This window comes from Neomonachus schauinslandi, chromosome 2, assembly GCF_002201575.2.
Source record: "Neomonachus schauinslandi chromosome 2, ASM220157v2, whole genome shotgun sequence".
Classification (NCBI taxonomy): domain Eukaryota; kingdom Metazoa; phylum Chordata; class Mammalia; order Carnivora; family Phocidae; genus Neomonachus; species Neomonachus schauinslandi.
In genome coordinates, this window is record NC_058404.1 from 74,517,241 (window position 1) to 74,538,749 (window position 21,509).

General features: G+C 42.5%; 1 protein-coding gene across 2 annotated transcripts in view; it reads left to right on the forward strand.

Moving 5' to 3' along the window:
• TMEM154 (transmembrane protein 154) overlaps positions 1-18,333 on the forward strand; it is a 41,877-nt gene extending 23,544 nt beyond the window's left edge. Inside the window, exons 5-8 of one of the 2 annotated variants that reach the window (XM_021698938.1) lie at positions 1,744-1,771; positions 3,059-3,144; positions 4,971-5,028; positions 14,279-18,333. In XM_021698938.1, the coding sequence (XP_021554613.1) occupies positions 1,744-1,771; positions 3,059-3,144; positions 4,971-5,028; positions 14,279-14,294 (188 nt within the window). In that variant the 3' untranslated portion in view covers positions 14,295-18,333. The remainder of the gene's footprint in view (positions 1-1,743; positions 1,772-3,058; positions 3,145-4,970; positions 5,029-14,278) is intronic. The other variant, XM_021698939.1, reaches the window with a different exon arrangement.
• The last annotated feature ends 3,176 nt before the right edge of the window (positions 18,334-21,509 follow it).

Here is a 21,509-nt window from a genome sequence, read left to right on the forward strand (position 1 = left end):
AATCTCTCTGTTTTTGGCGGCTTCTGGGGCGATACGATGACGAGAGCGCACTTTATCGCGTTGTCCCGGGCTACAACCTCCAACCCCCCCCCCCCCCCCCCGCGCAGCCCAGCAATCCCACCACCCACCACCCCACCACCGGAGCTGCACAGAGGAGACTGGCTGACAGTGGGGGCACGGGCGTGCTAAGTGGTTGTAACTGGGGACTGGAGGCAGAGGACAAAGTGGGGAGGAGGGTATGACATGGAAGGACTGTAGGAGGGAAAATGGAATCAAGTGCAGGTGGGGGGTAGTGTAAGAGGTACATTTGCCCTCCGGTTGCAAAGGGAGTAGATGGCTATTAATAAAGAGATAGAGGCCAGGTGGAGAGGTGCGGGCAGGGCCTGATTGCTGGGGACATGTAATTGGTCTCCCTCCTGGCTTAATGCTCGGCTCTGGTGAGCTCTCCCAGATGTTTTTCTGTTGCCATGGTGGCTGGGCCGGGGTAATGGTCTCGGAGCAGGAGAGACGAGGCCACAGAAGGCTTTTTGCTCTGTTTGAATACTGATTACAGGAGCTTCGCATTTGGTGCATCTGGAGCACTTTTGTAATGGGTTTTTAAACTTTTCCATCATCTGCATTCAGGGTTAGCTTTTGCTCTCCACAAAGCCTGCGGGCACTCAAATTATAAAGATAAATCCATGCCTTTTACGGTGGGGCTGTGGGGCCACTTGTTCTCTGAGAAATTAGTGTGGGTGTGTGTGTGGGGGGGTGTTACTAAGCAGGAAAAGAGGGGGAGGAAAAGGGGGGGAAGTGACAAAACAGGGGGATCTTTATGGGTCACCTCTAGGGGAGGCTCAATGTGTAGGGACTTTATTTATAGTAAAACCCCTTAAGGAAATAGCATGTCAATTTGAGATTGAAATTATATAAAAAATATAAAATGAATATACTCCCCTTTCCCCAGTCCAAGTGTCTGAGGGTCAGGCACCTGCAGGGAGCTTCAGATTCCTACCAGGGGCCAGAAAGACATAACCCAGAGGCCCTGGGAGGTAGGCAGTAATGGCACAAAACTTCCATCTGTGCCTAGCTTTCCTGGATCATCAAGGCCGTGAAAGCTTGCCAACCCTCAGGAAATGACAACAGCTCCCAGCTTCCAGGAGCTCAGTTCTCGGTGCCTGCTGGCTGTGTTTCTTCGATGGGGACCTGCATTTCTGCAGGCCTGGCGAAAAGAGACCTCTGCTTGCCAAGGATCGGGAACATTTGACTATTCGGTGGACCTCTGCAAAGTGGTTTGCTCCTTGATGGTTTTCACATCATAGAAGGTGCTGGGGGCCTATGTTATCCACTCACGTGACATGACTGCCTCTTTCTCTGGATGCATTGGTTCCCCTGCCAAACAAAACAGAGCTGGAGCTGGGGCAACGCGCCTTGATTCTTGCCACATGTTCAGCTGGAGTCTGATGGGCATTTGACAGTCTGTTACCTGGTTCTCACCTCAACTACAGCAACACAGAGCAGGTTTCCTCAGAGCTTCGATTTTACGATATTACGAAGTCCAAAACCGGGTGTGAATTTAATCCGCGTTGGACCATCCAGATTAAGACCTCAATTAACACCAGATTAAGGTTAATTATTGCTCCCTTAAAAATGCGATTTGAAGTCATCTCTTGTGTTTGTAAAGGAGATTTCAGCTGTTGTTGAAATAAAAAGTTGTTATGGACAGTGAAAGCTAACATGGCCTTTATTTTTTTTTCTCTTTAGGTGAACTGGGAAGTGAAAACAACAAAGTGTAAGTCCCCACTACCTCTGACCCAGCTCAGTGAGGACAAGGATATCAGGGAGAGGAGCAGATTAGAAAGCCATCTGCTTTTTATGGGTTTTTGTTCTGACACCCTTGAGGGACCCTTGAGGGGCCTCTTGCTCCCTGGGCCCTGGGAGAGGGCCCTGAGCAGCCTACGGGGATGCTCGCTAGGCCCCCAACCTCAATTCAGTGGGGAGTCTGGGTGAAGAACAGGGTCCTCTTCAGAAAAAACTAAATCTTTTTGACTACTACCAGTTCCAAATGCATCGTAGTTCAATATTCTGACACTGGGTGTATTTCAAGGACATCGGTTCGTTTACTCTGGTTAAACATTTTATCACCAGGAAAGATATGTTCCCTGGTATTAAAGGAGGAGAGCCCTGGTAGAAGCCTAAAGTTCATGCGGCAGAACCATGGTGGGGTGGGAGGGAGAAAAGGAATGGAGGCGGAGAGGAAGGAAGGGTGGTGCAGGGAGAGAGAGAGGGAGGGAGGAGAAGGAGGGGAAAGATAGGGAGAGGGAGGGAGGGAAGGGGGGGAGAGAGAGAGAGAGAACAAGATTCCACCAGAAGATTGTTCTGGGGCCCTGTCACCACCCCCGCCCCGGCTTTCCCCCTAGCAACCTTGCTTGTTTAGGCACTTGGCTCACTTCCTCTCCACGGTGTCACGCCCATACTGTGGTTCAGAGCTGGTGGTCCTCCTCCCCAACCCCATTTACATTAACCAGGGGCTTCTTTCCCATAACTGTGGGCTCTGAGCCCTGAGAAGTGAGTGCGGTGGGTTTCTGAAAGCAAGGGCTCTATTTCTCCATGACAGAAAAGCCTGGGAATTGAAAGGAGAAGTGAGGAAAGCAACCTGTTCACAGTGGCCTCTTGACCTGGGGCACAGATCAGAAACCTCAAAGAAAGGGAAATGAAATTAAGCAAGGCTAAAATGCTCAACAGGGCAACTCCCCAGAGGATCCTCACGGTGGAAGCCTGTTGGCCCGACGTTGTACCTTCTGGGGGGGCAGTCAGGGTCTCCTGGGCTCCCCTTGAGCTGTGTGCCCTCCGTCTTTGGATCAGCGATAGAGGAAGGTTTATTTTAGCTCTAGCCTTTCCTCCTTTTAGAGTTTGGTACGTGTGAATAGGGCAACCGCCCCCCCCCCCATCTGCGCTGGAGTGTCACACACGACCTCAAGTTCACCTTTCTCCCACTCAGCATTCCAGCCTCTCCCAAAAGGAAACTCTGCCCAACACACTTCTTTTTGTTTTAACACGATTTTTGCTCTCTCTCTAGCCCCATTTTTGAGGAAGACACGCCCTCTGTTATGGAAATCGAAATGGAAGAGCTTGACAAGTGGATGAACAGCATGAATAGAAATGGTACGGTCACCTAAAGTTCTTTTTCTGTCTTCTCTAGTATGAGAAGACTGTCAGAGTTTCAGAAATACCCCGTAAATCCTGGAGTGTGTCAGGGTGAGCCCAAGCCACATTAGATCTGGAGCATGCAGACCGTGAACCTGGGTCTGACCATCGTTAAAGACTCCATTTGATTAGGCCATCACTTGGTGCCCTTGGTTTTTATTCTTGTACAAGCTTTTCAAATGGCCTCTTTAAAGAAGCCAATGGTCTTTTTTCAAACAAGGAACTCTTCAGGTCCAAATTATCTGGAAAAGGTTAGCGTCTGGCATTACCTTATATATGGTAGCATTTAGAGATCTACGATTTTAATCTGTATATGGTATAAAACTTTACCACATATAGTTTACATAGATCTGTGCTGTCCAGGACAATAGATGCTAGCCACATGTGGCTATTTAAATTAAAATTTTAAAAAATGAAATAAAGTTAAAAATTTTGTTCGTCAGTCACTCTAGACATATTTTGAGTGCTCAGTTGCCACTTGCGGCTCATAACTACTATATTATACAGCACAAATCTAGAACATTTCCATCATATAGAAAGTTCTATTGGACAACACCAATATAATAGTATTATAAATATTCCCATGAACTTGTTGATATCTAGCAGTAATTGTATGTGTTCTTTACTTTTCATTGAATCAATGTTCAGATTTAAAAATGATGTTAGCTGTTTTTTTTCCTTTTTAAAGTTCCGTTTAAAAAGTCAATAAGTTATTTTAATGCTCGGATTAAATTAATAAGATCCAGTATTTAAATTATCATATCATTCGTATTTTTCACATTCGTCTTTAAAAAATACTCTGGGGTCTGTCAGATTCAACAATAGTGAAGTCCAAATCCAGAGACCTGTTATTAGAATTATTGTACCAGAGACTTATCAACATAAGCTTTCCAGAAGATTAGAACCATTCAATGAACTTGTATACTTTTGAACAGAACCGTTTTTCATAGCCCAGTATGGAGGAAAGAATGGCTCTGTAGAACATTTAAGGATAGGGGCGGGTCACTGAGATAATCCTGAAGGTAGTTTCATTTTGTTATTTTTAGTTTATAAAATATACCTACATAATAGAATTTGGAAAATGCAAAAAAAAAAAAAAAGTAGAAAGAAGAAAAGAATATACCACCCAAAGATAACCTCTCTTAATCATTTGCCATATTTCCTTTTGTGCCTGGGATCATTGTAATACAAAATCAGGATCCTATTACACTCACTAAACCAGAAACCTTGAAAAAGGCCTTTCTTTTTAACAACCATAGCAAACAGTTATTTTGACACATACGTGATGGAGCCGATGGATTTTGTTTTTCCTTAAAAATAAGTGGGGCATAATAGGAGGGAACTCTGACGACTTTAAGAAGGTTAGTTGTTCCTCACTTTACCTGCTGCTTTTTGATGGGGCATCCTGACTGAAATCATTCTGCAGGCACGTCAGGACTCCGGTAAAGCTATTTTATTCCAGTGTCTAACCTGCAACATGCAGGTTCTAGCTTTTGGAGCAACAGTGCGGTTCTTCAGGGCCTGAATAACCAAGCAGTGATGAATTGTGCCCTTTCCAACAGGGCCAGAGGCATGTTGAAGTCTTGTATCTGTGCTTCTGATGCTTTTTCCATTTCAAGAGCCTTGCCATCATTAATCTTTTAACCTCTGGAACTCCTTAGGGAGGCCATTTCTGCACAAGTAACCATACAGATCAGGGAAATGTGATGCTCAAATGTAAGAGTTTGTGGATAGAAAATAGAATTTTGGTGACTAACAATGAGTTTGCTTTTTTTCTGTCCTAGCGGACTGTGAATGTTTACCTACTTTAAAGGAAGAAAAAGAATCAAACCACAACCCAAGGTACTTCTAGTTTCCGCTGTTGATGAGAGGTGTGTGGGGGAGGAGAGGGGAGACCACAGTAGAGCCCTTTTGCTTATCGTCTCTGTGCCTGTAGATTTTATGTGACAATTTACATGGGTATATGTGTGTGTCATGTGGAGAAAAGAAAGTGTGAGTTATGGCAAAGAGGAAAATGTAAAGTAAATATCCTAGTGACTCCATCTTTAGAAGTAGATTAGTATTGGCATTTTTCTTGCGCTTCTAAAGAGACACTGTTGTGTCGGCTTCCATTTTAGTCGTAAAACTGTGATTATAACAAACTAGAGGTTTGTTTAGCTTGGATGAAGAGATGTTTGGTAAGGAAAACAGATGGAAGTGGCCATCTTAAAGGGGATAACTGTAAATAAGAGTGAGCAAAATGAACATATTAAAAAAAACCAAAAAAACCCAAAACCCCACCTGGATTGGATTGTTTGTTTAGGAGAGAAATTAAATGAGAATTTGATAAACATATTCCATCCTACCACTAGGTGGCTCTGCCTGATAGAAGATTTTGGCGTCTAGGGCTTGGCGTTATTCAGCACACCATAATCTTGTTTAAATGTTGTTCTCTTTTGTGAGGATGGAAATGACCAGGTTTGGGGTGTTTTTGATCAGAGAATTGTTTGGTCAGGACGCGAGAAGTGTCACAGGAGAAAGGATTGATGATGCAGCAGCTCGGGGACTTGTTCCACAGGGCGGCACTGTGATTTGGGGGGCGCCAAGTTGTTGGTAGGGGTGACTCAGAGGGGATCGGGGAGCAGAGAACGTGACTGAGCCCGTGACTGAGACTGTACACTTCTGTGGGAATAAATAGAAGAAACTTTCAGAGCAGGATAAACACCACCCGTCTTCTCTCCCTCCATGTTAACCAAAGTTCCTGTGCCAGTCATCTTAAATGTTTCCAGAATGCAGTCACTTGTCACTGGGCAGTCCCTGAGGCTGGAGCATCACAGGGGAAGACTGATAGTCGATAGTGAGGCAGTCAGATGTTTGTCTTCTGAACCCTTATTCTGCACCTTTCCCTCAACCTCATCTGAGAGGTGGTCACCCCACATCTCACACATCAGGCCCCCACAGTCTTACTGAGGCAATCCTCAGCTTTGACGTGGAAATTCACTTCGTATTGAAGATTTCAGTCATTATTATCTCTCCCGGTATCTGCATGTTAAATATTCATCACTGGCTCATAAAAGATTCTATACTATTTAAATGAGATGCCAGATATTAACAAGCAGATGAAAGAAAAGAAAATGTTAGGGGGAGTATCACAAAGGAAATGACAAAGGAGTATTCTCTACACATTTTAATCTTACCTAAAATTAAGTCATTGTGTATGTTCAGTGTGGGGCTCACCCACATCACCACTGAAACCCTATAAATACCTTGTTAGTGTGTCTCTGACCGGCACCCTCAACTGATGCAAAACATCGTGGTTTTTATGTACCTGCCTCTTGATCTTTGAAATTATTGGCAACATAGAAGAAACTGAATGTTAGAGGATTGTATGGTTGTGAAAGCATCTTAGAAATCACATTTTCTGAAATATTGAAAGGTTAGTCTTGGTAATAAGCTCGAGCTCACTTCTGCCTGTACGACAAAAAGGCTTAACGTATTTGGAGGGCTGCTTTATGCTAAACTATTGTTTTTAAGGTGCATGTCTACATTCCTGCATTGGTCCAGAACAATCTGGCTTCAATTCACAGGATGACAGTCTGGCTTCACCCCGTTCCCTCTCAGTGAAGGCGGCACCGGCTTATGGAACCAACAGTGGCAAGTCCCAAGGCTTTGGTACTATAGGTACTTTCTGATTACTCAGAGAGCAGTACAAGATTGTAAAGCAAATCTAGTTTTTAGTCACTAAAAACTCAGAAAGATACAAAGCACTTGGAACAAAGCCTGCCACAGAATAAACTCTCAAGAAGTATTGGTATTATTATTATTTTTAAAGGTTTTATTTATTTATTTGTCAGAGAGAAAGAGAGAGAGAGAGCATGAGCAGGGGGAGCGGCAGGTAGAGATGGAAGCGGGCTCCCCGCTGAGCAGGAGCCTGGCAGGGACTGGATCCCAGGACCCCAAGATCTTGAACTGAGCCAAAGGCAGACACTTAACCCACTGAGCCACCCAGACATCCCTGGTATTATTATTAGTAACTTAAAATTGATATACATAAATTCACTGCCTCTTGGGCTAAGGAGCCCGGGTCCAAGGGCCCAGGCACATCCATATTAGTGGGTGGGGCATTAAAAAAAAAAAGCTTTCTATCTTAGAGCAGTTTCAGGTGTACAGCAAAATGAGCAGAAATTACAGAGAGTTCCCATATACCCCCAACCCCCCCCCCCCCCAAACCCCCCTAGACTATTGGAGTCCCACACCAGAGGGGTACATTGGTTACAATCAACTAATGTACGTTGACACATCATTATCCCCAAAGTTCCCCATTGGCTTTTACATCTGCGACTCATCCTTCCTCTACCATTCAAGTAGTGTGCAGGGGAATGCAATGCTTGAGAAAGTACATAACAGTCACTGGAGAGTGAGCTTAGTAGAAAACACACATCTCGATCCTCTTGCTACATTAAGACTTCCGGAACCCATTTAAAGGGTTCAATCCTTCTTGATGCTAGAAAGACACCCTGACACAGAACCTCTGTTATATATAAAGTCCATGTGCTTCTGGAAAAAGGACTCAATCTGGTCACCACCCTCCCCTTAATGCACCGCACCGGGTGTGAAGACTTTTCTCATTAGGGTCCATAGTCTCAGGTCTTGCAGGTCTTTTCCCGCATATCCCATTGGCCAGCCATTGTTCACTACTTTGCCCTGTCCTCATGGAATGGACATTTTCCTTTATGCTATGGAATCTAACATTTGGCACAGGACTTTCATAAGGGCCAGAGACATACAAAGCACTCTGGGAAGTTTATACTATGGTTTTCATGTTTTTAGAAAATCAATAAGGAAATTATCTTTCTTGAAGGAATTGTGGAGGAGGGGGAATTTGATGTTATTTCCTACCTTAGCATTTTCCCCCAATTCTTGTCTGCTACGGGTGAGGCATTGTGAGAGTAGTGGAAGAGTGGTGTTGGTGGCATAGTGTCCAGGGGGTATGGCGGGGCAGTGGAAGGTGGGGAGAGGTGTGCCCTGGAGTTGAAGAGAATCTCATCAGTGCGTTGTTAAACTTTGCCAGCACTTGGTGATAACAGAAAGCAGATCTGCTGAGTTGGTTTTATTATTGTTTAAATTCTCGGTAAAGAATGCATTCCCTTATTGTCTACCCCAACCCTTCCAGGACCTTCCTGAATGCTGCTAGATAGTGGTAACCACATGAAGGATAGAATCCCTTTCATCACAGTGCTTAAGGTCTAGCCAGCCTGTCCCTTCTTCCCGAGGCCTTTATAGTTGGACAATTTCCTGCAAGTGCGGTGTTTGTCTCTGCAAGCTTAGGTGAATAACCACAGAAAAGGAATCGCAAATATTAGCCAAGTGTCCATCTTCTTTCCCTTTATGCCAGTTGGCCGCAGTGATGAGTTTATATTGAGAAATAGCATTGGGGAAGACAAGGGGGAAAATCGATTTGGTTCCATCCAAGTGGATTTAGAATTTTGAAAACACATTTATAACAAAAAATAATAAGACATTTATACAGCATTTTATACATACCAGAAGCCTCGTACTATCACCTAGGAAGTTAGCTAGTCGGGGTAAATAACAGCATACCTGTTCTGGTTTTGTAATAATTCTATTGTTTACTTTATGATTCATGTCTGAGCTCAATGACATAAAAATGGATCACTTCAATATTTCTCAGGAAAATCCAGGTTAGTTTAACAAAGAATTTTGTGAATTTCTTCCTGTTTCTGCTCTTCTCTGTCTTTTTTTTTTTTTTTTTTTGAAAAGCATGATTGTTGATGTAGTTTTACAAAATATATTTACTGAACACCCAATATGTGCCTGGCGTGGTCCACATCATGCCAGTTCAACCAGTTAAAATGAAATAATCTGTATGAGTAAACCTGGAATCAGAGAGGTTAAGTGACTTGTCCAATTTACACAACAAGTTTATGATAAAACTCAATGTATCTTTTAAAACTACATTTTCATTTACTTTTATTAATTGGTTAAGATAAGAGATATTCCACAAATTAAAAGACAAATTAGAGATTAAAAAATAGAAGGGACACTCAGCAGCAAGGAAGGCAGCCACCATGAGGCTAATACATGACAGTATCTGGTGGATGACGTATCCATCACCTCGTGCAGTCATTGACAAGACTGAACCATTAATTGTGAGAAAACAGCCGGTTCGGTGAACTGTTTTGGCCTTTCCACTCAAGTAAATCTCTGTGGCCACTTCTGGTTATTTTCTTTATGAGTTTCTTTCCTTTTTTCCTTTCTAGTCTCTCCAAAGTCCTTTAAAACGCAACAAGTATTCAATAGGAAGTATGTTGAGTGGCAACTGGTTTCCCTCAAATCTGAGCTCTGTTTTATGAGGGATACAAAGTAACATATGAGGGGCACAAAGTAACCGCTTATAATCCTGCAGGATGATAACCTCAAATAACATTGTTGAAATGCAGGTGTGTGTGTGCACGTGCATGTGTGCGTGCGCGTGTGCATGTGGTCGTGAGGGAAGATGTATTAAATTTAATAAACCACGGCATTGCTTGAAGAGTGGCCCAGATTATGTCTGCCGTGGGCATGATCTATGTGTGTTGGATGAATTTTAGGCCCGGCTGTGATGTTAGCCAGATGTGTGACCTCTATAATTCCCCCCACGGGGGCCAGGCCCCTTTCAGGAAGGAGAAGGGAGGTTATACTGATGAAGAGAAAGGGAGCGTGATTGAATTGTTACGTGACTGTGCTATACTGAGCTCTGCGTTGCCCCAAGTTACGGAGCATCATGACACGAGAAAGGTTTGATGCAGGCTTATTGCCATCTTCGGAGCTAGGAAACATTGGCTGCGGTCACACGGAGGGAGCGCTAGAAGATAAACTGGTCAGGAGACCAAACAAGGCTGATCTGCTCCCGCCTGCGACCCGGGGGCAGTTAGGAAACGAGGTGTTCAGAGTGGCCTCTGTCCTCGTTTCGCTGCTGGCGTTCCAATTAAACACTTTCTTAAAAATCGTAAGATGATGCTTTGTCATCAGTTCAATTTGTTTTTACAGTTTGTAGGCCTGTCACTATAAAGGCTTTTGGGGAAGCTGTCCCACGTGCTTAAAACATCTCTGTAACACTTGGAGAAAAATTGCTGGCTAATGCCACTGTCACCGGCCAGACACCGGAGCCGCCAGAATTAACACGGAGGCAGGCACAGAGGTTTGAGGCAGGACCCCTGAGTTTATTAGTTGCAATCGTGGGGCAGTTTGCCAAGGTATTTTTCACTGGAAACTCTAGGATTTGCCAGCGTTAAACACACCCGGGCTTCCTTGATCAGTTCGCAGAGATGACAGCAGGGAACGCGTCTAACTAAATGAGGGGATGCGCGAGCGGAAGAGAATGCCTCCAGGCTCAGGTGGGGGCCAGATCCCGGGGCGCGGACTTCCTCCCAGGGAAAACGGGCATGTGAGAGTTGCGACACTAGGCATGACCCGGTGCCCCACAGCTGCAGCAACTGGGGTCTGCTTTGGGAGCGTCTTGTATGGCAGACCCGTGCCCTGCTCACTGATCCCAGCGCTGAGCGGAGCAGTGAGTGCCGCCTGTGAGCTCCCGGGCTCTTTGGTGCTCGCAGGGAACAGTTTGGGTTGGTGAGCCTTCCAAATGCTCGTAGGGTGTTCTCCACGGACCCCCTGTAAGTACTTTCTCCTCGGAAATGGAAAGTGTGTTTTTGGAAGATGGTTTCTGAAAGCCTTTGGATGTTTGAAGCCGTGTTGAAGCTTGTGTTGAGCCAACAAACATTTGCTTGCGTAGAATCTGCAAAATCAGAAGAACCTACGGTCATGGGTTTGTATGTCAGGCCGGTAGCGTGACTCATTCTTTTTTTTTTTTTTTTTTAAGATTTTATTTATTTATTTGACGGAGAGAGAGAGAGCACAAGGAAGGGGAGCGGCAGGGGGAGGGAGAGGGAGAAGCAGGCTTTCTGAGGAGCAGGGAGCCCGACGTGGGACTCGATCCCAGGACCCTGGGATCATGACCTGAGCCGAAGGCAGCCGCTTAACCGACTGAGCCACCCAGGCGCCCCTCACTTATTCTTTACAACAACCCTATAAAGTGCATGGCATTGTTATGTATGTTTTGCGGGTGGGAGGAAGACAGAAAACTTAGGCCAAGAAAGGTGCCCTTGCCCAAGGTCACCCAGCAAGGAAGCGGCTGAGCCCTGATTCAAGCTCTGGCCATCTGACGCTGTGCTCTTACCTACCATGTAGAAGAGCCTCTGGTAGCACATACTAGCATGTGCACGACCATAAACGCAACGCGAGTCGCGAAATACCGAGGCATAAACTTAACCAAAAAAATGCATGGCGTAATGTAAAAAGAAATTGTTCAGTTTTATGGAGGGACATAAAAGATTCTTAAAAATAGACAGAGACATACTGTACTCCTGAAAGACTCCACATTGTAATGATTAAAATTTAGAGCTGTCGCATGCTTTAGATTAAAATAGACTCCAAATAAGTTTAAATGTTGAAAAAAGTCCAGAAAAAATGTAGATAAATATTATTATAACTTTAAGGTGGGGATGGGTCGAAAGCATGCCACACAAGTTAAAAACCGTATCAGAAAAGCACAGATGTACAGATGCCCGGGTGGCTCAGTCAGTTAAGCATCCAGCTCTTGATTTTGGCTCAGGTCTTGATCTCAGGGTTGTGGGATGGAGCCCCACGCGGGGCTCCACGCTCAGCGGGGAGTCTGCTAGAGAGTCTCTCTCTCCCTTTCCATCTGCCCCTCCCCCCCCACTCGCACACACTCTCACTCTCTAAAATAAATAAACAAATCTTTTTAAAAAAAGCATAGATTTGAGCTACATTAAAAACTCAAAATTTCTGTACTTCAAAAAACACAATAAATAGAATCAGAAGGAAGAGGAAAACTGGGGAAAAGCACTTGCAAAATATATATATAATGAACAAAAATTATCATTCTTAATACATGAACCAATAAAAAGATAATAGTCCCATTTTAAATATGAGTAAAAATTATCAATAAGGAATTTAGCAAAAGAAGAAGTCAAAATTACCAATAGAGCTTTAAAAAAATGTTTACTTCTCTTAGAAATCATTAAAAAGTAAAGGTAAATATGATACTATTTTCACCTATTGGATCAATACAAAACGAGAATAATACTATCCAGTATTGGAAAGGATGTGGGGAAAGGAAATCTCCCTAAAGAAAGTGTGGGGAGGAAGGTAAACTGTGCAAAATGTCTAGGGAAGGGGGTAATTTGACAATGGGCTGTTCAAGCTTTAAAATGGCATACATTTTAACCTGGCAATTCCTCTTCTAGGTATGTTTAGGCAAAGGTAACAATTGGAAGTGTGCAAAGATTTTTTAATACTAAATAAAAACTAAAAATCAGAAATAGTCTACATGTTTAACCATAAGGATATAGTTTAAAAAAAATGGTTTTTGGTCTGGTGACACAATGGAAGTCTCTGTAGCCACTAAAAAGATATGGTATATTTATTAGCAAGGAATGATGTCTGTATGTGAATGAAGGTGAGAAAAGCAGATTACAGCATGAAATGCATCATATGATCCCATTTTTGTACCAAAAAAAAAATGTATATCATCATCAAAAGAAGGAAGTTGGGAAGAGTACACACCAAGATATTAACCGTGGTAAGATTGTTAGTATTTTTGTTTTGCTTATTTGTATTTATTTTTTCAACAAAGACTACGGATTGGTTTTATAATACTTTAAAAAATCACTTCTATTCGGACAGCTGGATGCAGATCAGTGCTGTAGACAAAAGAGGGCTTGCGCCTGTAGCTATCCAGTTTTGTGTTATATTCTGCTTAGGGTGGCTGAAATCTCAAGGTAAGGCCGCAGAAGGAAAGAGACTTATGTGCTATAGAGATGAACTCCTAGATCTTAGAAATAATATCCTGCTACCACCCAATTTCCAGGAAATGGAAACTCCTTGCCCAGTTTAAGAGTAGTTCAGGGTCACTGAAGTGAAGGGGTGGTTACATCTGCTCTTTGGCTGAAAAATGTCTTAATTTTCCTTCCATCAGCTTTCCATTTCAAATAAGTTTTGCCACGGAAGTTGTCTTTTATTCACAACTGTCCGCCTCCTCTTTTCCCATCGATTGCCCATCCTTAATCACAGCTTCTTCCCTCCGTCTTCACGACACAAACACAAACACATAACTGGACACACAATGTCTCCCCTCTCCTTCCATGGATAGATCTATTTATCTATCAGATTGCTTCAGTCTTTTTGGAAACACATGCTGTTTCCCTGAGCAGGAGAGCTCTGAAATAGGAGTCAGAAGAATCTAGTCGGTTGCAGACTATCCACGCCTGTGAGCGAAGGAGATACGAGGTTCTGTTGGTTATTATCATTCAGGCTCTTTCTTGGAGACAAAGGTCACTTCGAGTAGGGATGTTCTGGAACTTGAGCGATGGGGCACAAAACTGAAAGAAGAAGCGGGAGGAGAGGTAGAGTGGCCTGCTTCCCAGGAGATGGGAGTGGAGGCACAGCCTCACTGGGGAAAAGCTGCAGAGCCAGATATGTGGCCAAGATAGCCAAGTTAGGAACAAAAGCACAAGTTAGCCAGCCAGCGCAGTCATGTCCCAATCCCATGCCCATGATCTATGTCTCCTCACACCCCGAGGTGCCTAATGATTGGATTCTAAATGACAGCGAGAAGGCGCCTCCAGATCCTTTGTGGATATGAGCAAATTGGGCTTTTGAAAACACGCCAGGACCACAAACTCCTGAGAAAAAAACAACACATGGAAATTTTTGTAAAAAAAGCAATTTGGCATCGATTCATAGAGAATGGGATTAGATTTAATTAAAGAGGGGAACCCCCAACTCCATCTGGTTCTCTCCACATCAGCACTAGGGAGGGATATTAGAGCAAGAACTAGGGATTATTTCTTGGCTTTCATGGATTTCCTCCTCAGGGATCAAATATAAATTCCAAACCAACCTTTGTTTCAGAAATCGTAAGCTGGACACTCTGGGCTTCCTGACTGTTTATGTTTTCTTGAGTCACCTCCATAGTGGAGTGACCAGCTCTCGGTAGCTTCTTGAAAATACATGATTGTTCTGTTTTTTACAGTGACAGTGAATCCTGAAGCTGAATGGTGCTAATGTTTTCCAAGAGAAGCGGCCCGGGAGGGAGCCCGCCGAGCCTGCCAACAGAGGATGAAGAGGATGCGAATTTAATTAAATTCAAATCAACATAGACACAAGAACCTTTTGCTGTTTCTTCCAACGCCCACTCTTCCTAATGATGGCATCACCTGTCCTTGGAAGAATGCACGATTGAGAAGCACCAGGAAGAGGCTTGGCTGCCGTCCAGGGTGGCCTCTGAGAAAAGGAGGAGCCACGTGGTTTTCACCTCTCATCAGGGCCACTTCCCTCCTCTGGGCCAACCTTTATGCTGCCTGTATTCATTCTGGCCAGCTCTCTAGCTCTTTGTTATCTTTCTGCTTCATTCCTTGGAATTTAAATCAGGAAGCTGTTTCATATATGGCTTCCTTCGGGGCCACCTTATTACCTAATTAGCTCTGGATAATTTCCTCTGATTAGTCAAGTCCTCTGATAGGTCATCTGCATTCGGCAGGAACTTTCCTCCAGGCGAGTTACATCATGGAAAAGACAGAAAACAAAGCGAGTGTTTCACCCTACACGTCATCCCAGGGGCTCGGTAAGCTCATCTACCTGCCCAGGAGGTATACTGAGAGAGTCCACCGGCCCAAGGAGATGCTGTTTGGTGCCTTGTGGACTCTGAGTTGGCCAGACCCCTTGGGACCTTCTCGGAGGAAGAGGAATCTTCAATGAGAGAGCAAAGTGATTTCCTTCTCAGCTAAAATCACCTGCTTGTTCACATTTCCCAAAGCTCATTCTTGCTCTCACCACACCTCCCTTACCCATGGTATGTGAATAGGACATGTGCACAGGGGGATCGGCTGTCAACCTTCTATGTTTCTGAGATCTTTACAGTCATTTGAAACAAACAGAATAGGAATAGGAAACACCTGCGTGTGTAGCAGATTTCACTCAGTGCACTTTCCTGTCAAGCTGGGACAAGCCTCGCGTCCTTCTCAACGCAGCTCTCCAGGAGGCCACTATCAGTCCATCAGAGAGGACATTCTCTGCCGTATTTGGTGACACCCTTTACAAGAAGCAATGGTGCAGAGTGCAGAAGGGCCTGCTTATCATTCCCATTCACGTAAAATCAATCCTCATTTCATCCTGAATTTTCTACTCCCGACCTTTAAAGCAATCTAATACATTGGGAGTCCTCAGGTCTTCTACAACGGCTGATATTTTATTCCAGGAAAGAAGTAAATAATGAAAACTTTATTTATTTTCCTCTCTACATATAAACTGAGGGAAGATGAGATTCACCAAACATTTGCTGCTGAATTTGGGGTCTTGAAAGGCTGCCTTAATGTGTAACAAAAACTGCCCTTCTCCTCCCTTTTGGATCCTTCTGGCATACTCGCCTTCTGAACTGTGCCCACAGTTTTAAAGGCGGAGTTCCAAAGCCAGGGAGATCTTTCCACACAATGAAAGAAAACTATCTGGTTGTGTTTAACCACTGCTATCCTGCTATCCTGAGACCTCATAGAGCTTTGGTAAAAGAGTGTTCGTGGTATATAATTTCAACAGATTTGTCTGTCATAGTCTCCTTAGCACATCCTAATATGACATTTTTGTTTTCACTTCTGTTCTGCACATTCATATTCCACTTGTGGTCCACAATGACTCCCAGATATTTATGCCAAAATTGCCATTTTCTGAATCATCTTTTCTGCCTGTTTTGTTACTTTGTTTCTTCTCAACATCTTGACTCTCAGGAGAGTCTCAGATTGCTTCTTTCTCTCCCCAGGTATCCAAGATTTTTGGTGAATACTGAGGCTTGTAAATTTTATCCAAGACTATCAAATAATGTGACTTTAGAAGTTTAGAGACCTAGAAGGGGTCTTGGAATCTTATTTTGATGACACAGTATTTTATGATACGATAAAAATATTCTCATTCGGTATTTAAAATCATGTCAAATTCCAGAAGAAGCAAGTTTCAGCAGCATGTCATTCAATTTATGTCTGAAAAATGTACTAACCTCTATAACTGCACAGTATAGAAAGCATTTTTTTAAAGGTAGTTTTTTCTGGCAAGATATATGAACCAAAGCAGTGAAGGGTCAATCCTAGCACCCTATATCTTGTATTACTGTTCAATCAATAGGTATCATATATTTATGATAATTTTAAGACTTGCTTTTAAACTCAAAGTTAATTTTATGTTTCAGATTATTGTTTGTAAACATCTAACTAATTTTCTCTTAATTGGGTAGCCAATCAGAACAAAATCTGACTTCGGAATATTTTAAAGATATGTAAGTGTCACTGCATTTTTTGTACATTTTAAGCAAACCAGGTTAACAATATTGTTGAGTCAAACTTCTCAGGAAACTTGTTTTAATAAATTTGTAAGAATATCAACCTGTTACTCTTAACTCAGTAATGTGACTCCTCCTTCCGGGGAGCTCACTGGTATCCAAACACAGGAATACAGCATGGATCAAACTTCATATCCATGGTGGAGGGTGGGGGGAGGCAAATGCCTCTAACAATGTAAATGGATGCTTTAAAAATACTTTTGTCTATTTTTAAATTTTGGTTGTTTAAAATATCAATTCGCACCATCTCTGGAAGGAGGCCCCTATCATGAATAAACAGAAAATATAGACTTTAGTTTCAATTTCTGTCAGAATTCATACGAGTTCTGAATGTACTGGAGTGATAAGACACAGTTACATATTAGGAAGACACTGCTGAAATTCCCATTGTGGGGAAAACATTAAAACTTTATGCTAAATTTACCCATGCTATGTTTTTACACTCAGAAGATACTCAGGATGAATCCTGGGGTTCCACTTAATAGGTACAACAGGAAGGCCAGAGTAGCTTCACTCATAGATTACATTTCTTCAATCTTAAAGTAACCAGGGGAGTCACTATGTAATAGTGTGGACTGGAATTAGTCAAAGTGGTTATTAATTATTATAATCCAAACAATGAATTGCCTAAATTTGTTTGTTTGTCTGAGCAGCTCTTTGATATTACCTTGGAACTCTCCCATCTGATACCAAAATTTTATTTTCCTCTTAGTCCTTTTGGGGGTGGCTATTTGTAGATACGCAGTGGGTTTTTTTGGTTTCTTTTGGGTTTTGCCCTATTACCTTTTCTAAAAAACATGTCATATTCACAGAATAGTGATCCATACAGTTATATAAAATAAAACTTTTTAAAATCGATTCTATAGATACTCTAAGCTCTTTTTGAAATATTTTAAGAAGTTAAATTTCTAAACCAAAGTACATCCAGTAACATGAAGACTTTAATTTCAGTGCTGTACAAGTTTAGAAATACAACACTGAACTGTTTAAGGCAACCAAAGGTGAATGGATTCTCTTCAGTTGGACTTCAGGTGTAGAGGGCTCAGGTAATCATGTTCCTCACTTCCCATCACAGTATCATCTCTGGCCTTTGGTACTTTATAAATAAGTAATTGGACCTTTTACAAAAAGCATATTCTTCACATTTTTCACTTTGGTCTGCATGGCAAGAATTAAATGAATGATACATAGAAACTACAAATAGTAAGCAACATTTTTTTCAGTGTAAATATCAGTGGTGAGTAATCACCATATTACTCTGACTTAGGTGAAACCCCTGAAATTGTAAATAACATCAAGAACTTAGGGAAACTCCTCGTGTTTAATAAATGTCAGCTTTCAGAAAGAGCGGATAATGTGGTTTGCCAACATGTTAAAAAATAATCTGGTAGGTCGTTAGTAATTTAGCATGTATGCATCTTGTTTTTAAAGTTAAGTGAAAATAATGTAAAAAACTACTTTATTAGATGCTCTCATTTTTCAAGCAGTATGAAGTATTTCCTCAGAAGGTCAGTAAGATCATCAGATGTTGTAGAAATTCTACCTTCCAATGTAGAAATTCTACCTTGGAAGCCTCATGTGAGAAAGGGCCCCATCACTACTGATTAAGAACTGATTTGCAGAACTACTCAAGTTGTTTTTTTTGTTCGTTTTCAGAGAGGAAGGGGAGAAGGGAGGGGCGGAGGGAGAGGGAGAGAGAGAATCCCAAGCAGGCTCCATGCCCAGCAGGGAGCCCAGCATGGGGTTTGACCTCACAACCCTGAGATCAGGACGTGAGCTGAAATCAAAAGTTGGTGGCTCAACCAACTGAGCCATCCAGGCGCCCCACAACTACTAAAGTTTTAAGACTGATTAAAGGTTTTAGGGTTTTTTCTCTTGCCTTGTATGCTGAGAATCATATATATAATAATATTTTTCCTTTACAGCTTATGGCTTTAGAAATATCAGATATACATGTGTATATGTATAAATTGCTCTATTCTCAGCTGCATGATTTTTTATAAAAAAAAAATGAGTGAGTCCATACCAGTTTGTATGCTATATTGTTCAATCAGCAGTGATCGACTTAAAAGCATTTCTAAATTTAATTGAAAAATAAAGCACTGTAAGATAGGAGTAAAGAATATCTTTGACTTTAGTTTCTATGTAATTAATGTATATTAACATTTAAAATAAATGTTTATTTGAAGGTAAGGTATTTGTTTACTAAAAATGTTGTTGTAAAGGGGTGAATTAAACATCTTTTAAAGGAAAATTCTTTTAATTTAACTTCTGTGACTATGAAAAAGAAGGATTGTTACCTTTGATAATTATGCTCTTTTGATCCATATACCTTTTTAAATAAATGAAGCAATGCCAATTTTAAAAGTTCTTATAGGATTGAAACTGCTTTATACAAAATTATCTACCCTAAAAATTAATTGGATTTTCTACATATCTAAAAGATATTATAACACATTCTTGTCTTTTTTTCTTTGCAAAATATTTTTAAATTGAGAAATGAAATTTTAATTGTCTATGGAATGTAATTTTTGGAAGTATTTTTAGTAAAAATAGAAAAATCTCAGAGCTGAAGCCTTCTCTTTGTCCTGATTACTCACTTTTCTTTGTGCCTTTAATTCTAATTTCATTTTCTACACATTGACATTATAAAAGTTAGAGCAAGGCTGACAGGCAGGTTCACCACATACAGATCGTATGAAGACACCTTTGAATAAGAATGCGTTCTTGCAGGTCACAAAAACTAGTCAGCACATTGACAAACAATGAGCAGAAAGATCCCCCCTCCAGGTTAAAGTAAAACCTGGTCACTTACGGCACTGTTATAGCCCTAGAGTCTGTGGCAGGGCTATTTCCTTCCTATTTCAACCAGAATGACTAAGGGACTGAAGTGATGGGACAGATCAGCCTCGAGACAGCTTGAACCCAAAAGGCAGGCAGTCTCACAGCATTAGGGAAATGAGACTGAGAGAGAACAATAATACTAACTGTAACTAGCATCTATTGTGTGTATCAGCTAGGAATTAAGTTCAGCTTCTAATAGTAGACACACAAAACACAATTGTTTTAAGCAAGAGCTTTTCTTCTCATACATGAAAGAGTACAGAGGTAAGCTGGTGTGGTAACTCCACGGTCACCTGGGACCTGGGTCCTTCTGACCCTCCCCGCTCCATGGGGCAGAGCTCCCGTCCTCCAGGTGGCCATAGGAAGCAAATGCTCCAGCATCACGTTCGCAAGGAGGAGAGAAAGGGAACCAGAGCAGAGGGGAGCCACTTGAAAGAACTTTCCTGCCAGTGCATTGAAACAACTAGGCCTACATCTCATTAGCCAGCCTATCTGCCAGGCAGCAGGGAACAGTGGTCTCCGGGGTTGGCACATTAGCTCATCCAACAATAATGTTCTGCTACCCAAAGCACTGAGAGAATATTGGGTATCCGAAGAGATAGCAATCCGGGCCATAGGGGTTAAGCACTTATTATGTATCATCTCATTTTAATCCTCACCATATACTTTTAAGATCGGGTTAGAGAACTCATGATCCTGTCCCATGTCTTCCCAACTCCAGAGCACGTGCTTTAAACTACTACACTGAACCGCCTGCCCAGTAATAAACAGTAGGAGAATGTTTAAGAGGGAGTCAGTCATTGTCAAGGAGGCCCATCGGTGGGCATGATCAGACGAGAAGTAACGGAAGCTGCGGGCTGGTGGGGAAGGAAGGACCGCACCCAGTGCCAGGGGGAATGGTATATCATGCTGAGAAAAAGAAGCCAGGGCTTGGAATAGGGGGGATAAGGGGAAAAACCTAGTTTTTGGACCTAGGTACTGGTAAGGATTTGCTCACTGAGTGAAAAAATAAAATCCCACTTACTGGAGCTGAAGTCAACAGGACAGTGGTTGTCCTCTTTAAGGTTGCAATAGAGAGGTATGCCCAGGTACTCTCAAATACAGGTGGTTAGTGCGAGCATGTGAGAATGTAGAGTTGCTTGAAAGATCACCTCTTTAACAGCCATAATCACTGTGCTTTCAGAACAGCCAGCCCTGGCAGGTACATAGCACTTGTGTGGAAGAGGAAAAGCAGCATTGTTTGAGGTTTTCCCTGAGCTCAAGAGTCCCACCTCTGGAAGCATTCATACTTCGCAAGAGAGAAAAATCTGATTGAATTGGCATTTGGTCCATGCATTGCTGCCTAACTACTTAAAACTTAGTAGCTGAAACCAAAACCAAAACCAAACCAAACCAAACCAAAACAAAACAACAACAAAAACAGAACCAAAAAACTTAGTAGCTTAAACCAGCAACAGTCATTTGTTTTGCCCATGAGTCTGCAATTTGGGTGGGACTCATTGGGAATAGCTCATCCCTGTTCCACATGGCATCAGCTGGGCGACTGAACTGGCTAGGGGACCCGTCTTCACATGGCTCACCCCCATGGCTGGCAAGCTGATACCAGTTGTTTGATTGGAACCCAGCCAGGTCTGTGGGCCAGGGGCCTTGGTTCCTACCACATAGTCCTCTCCATAGCTGTCACACGGTATGGTAGCTGGGTTTCAAGAGCAAATATCCCAAGAGAACGAAGTGGAAGGACATGGCATTTTTATAAGCTAGACTCAGAAGTCACATATCATCACTTCCGCCATCCTCTGTCATTTGAAGCAGTCAGAAAGTTCAAGGGGGAGAGGACATAAGCGCTACCATCAGTGTCAAGAGCAAGTGGGATAAAAGATATGTTACAGGCATTTTGGAAAACATCTGCCAAAATTGGTGTGGCCCCATGTTATCCAGAGGAAATACAATAGGCAAGCTCACATCAAGTGTCCTCAGGAATATTTGACCTCCCTTGAGTCCAGTGCCTGTATGGCTGTCTTTGGCTTAGACATAC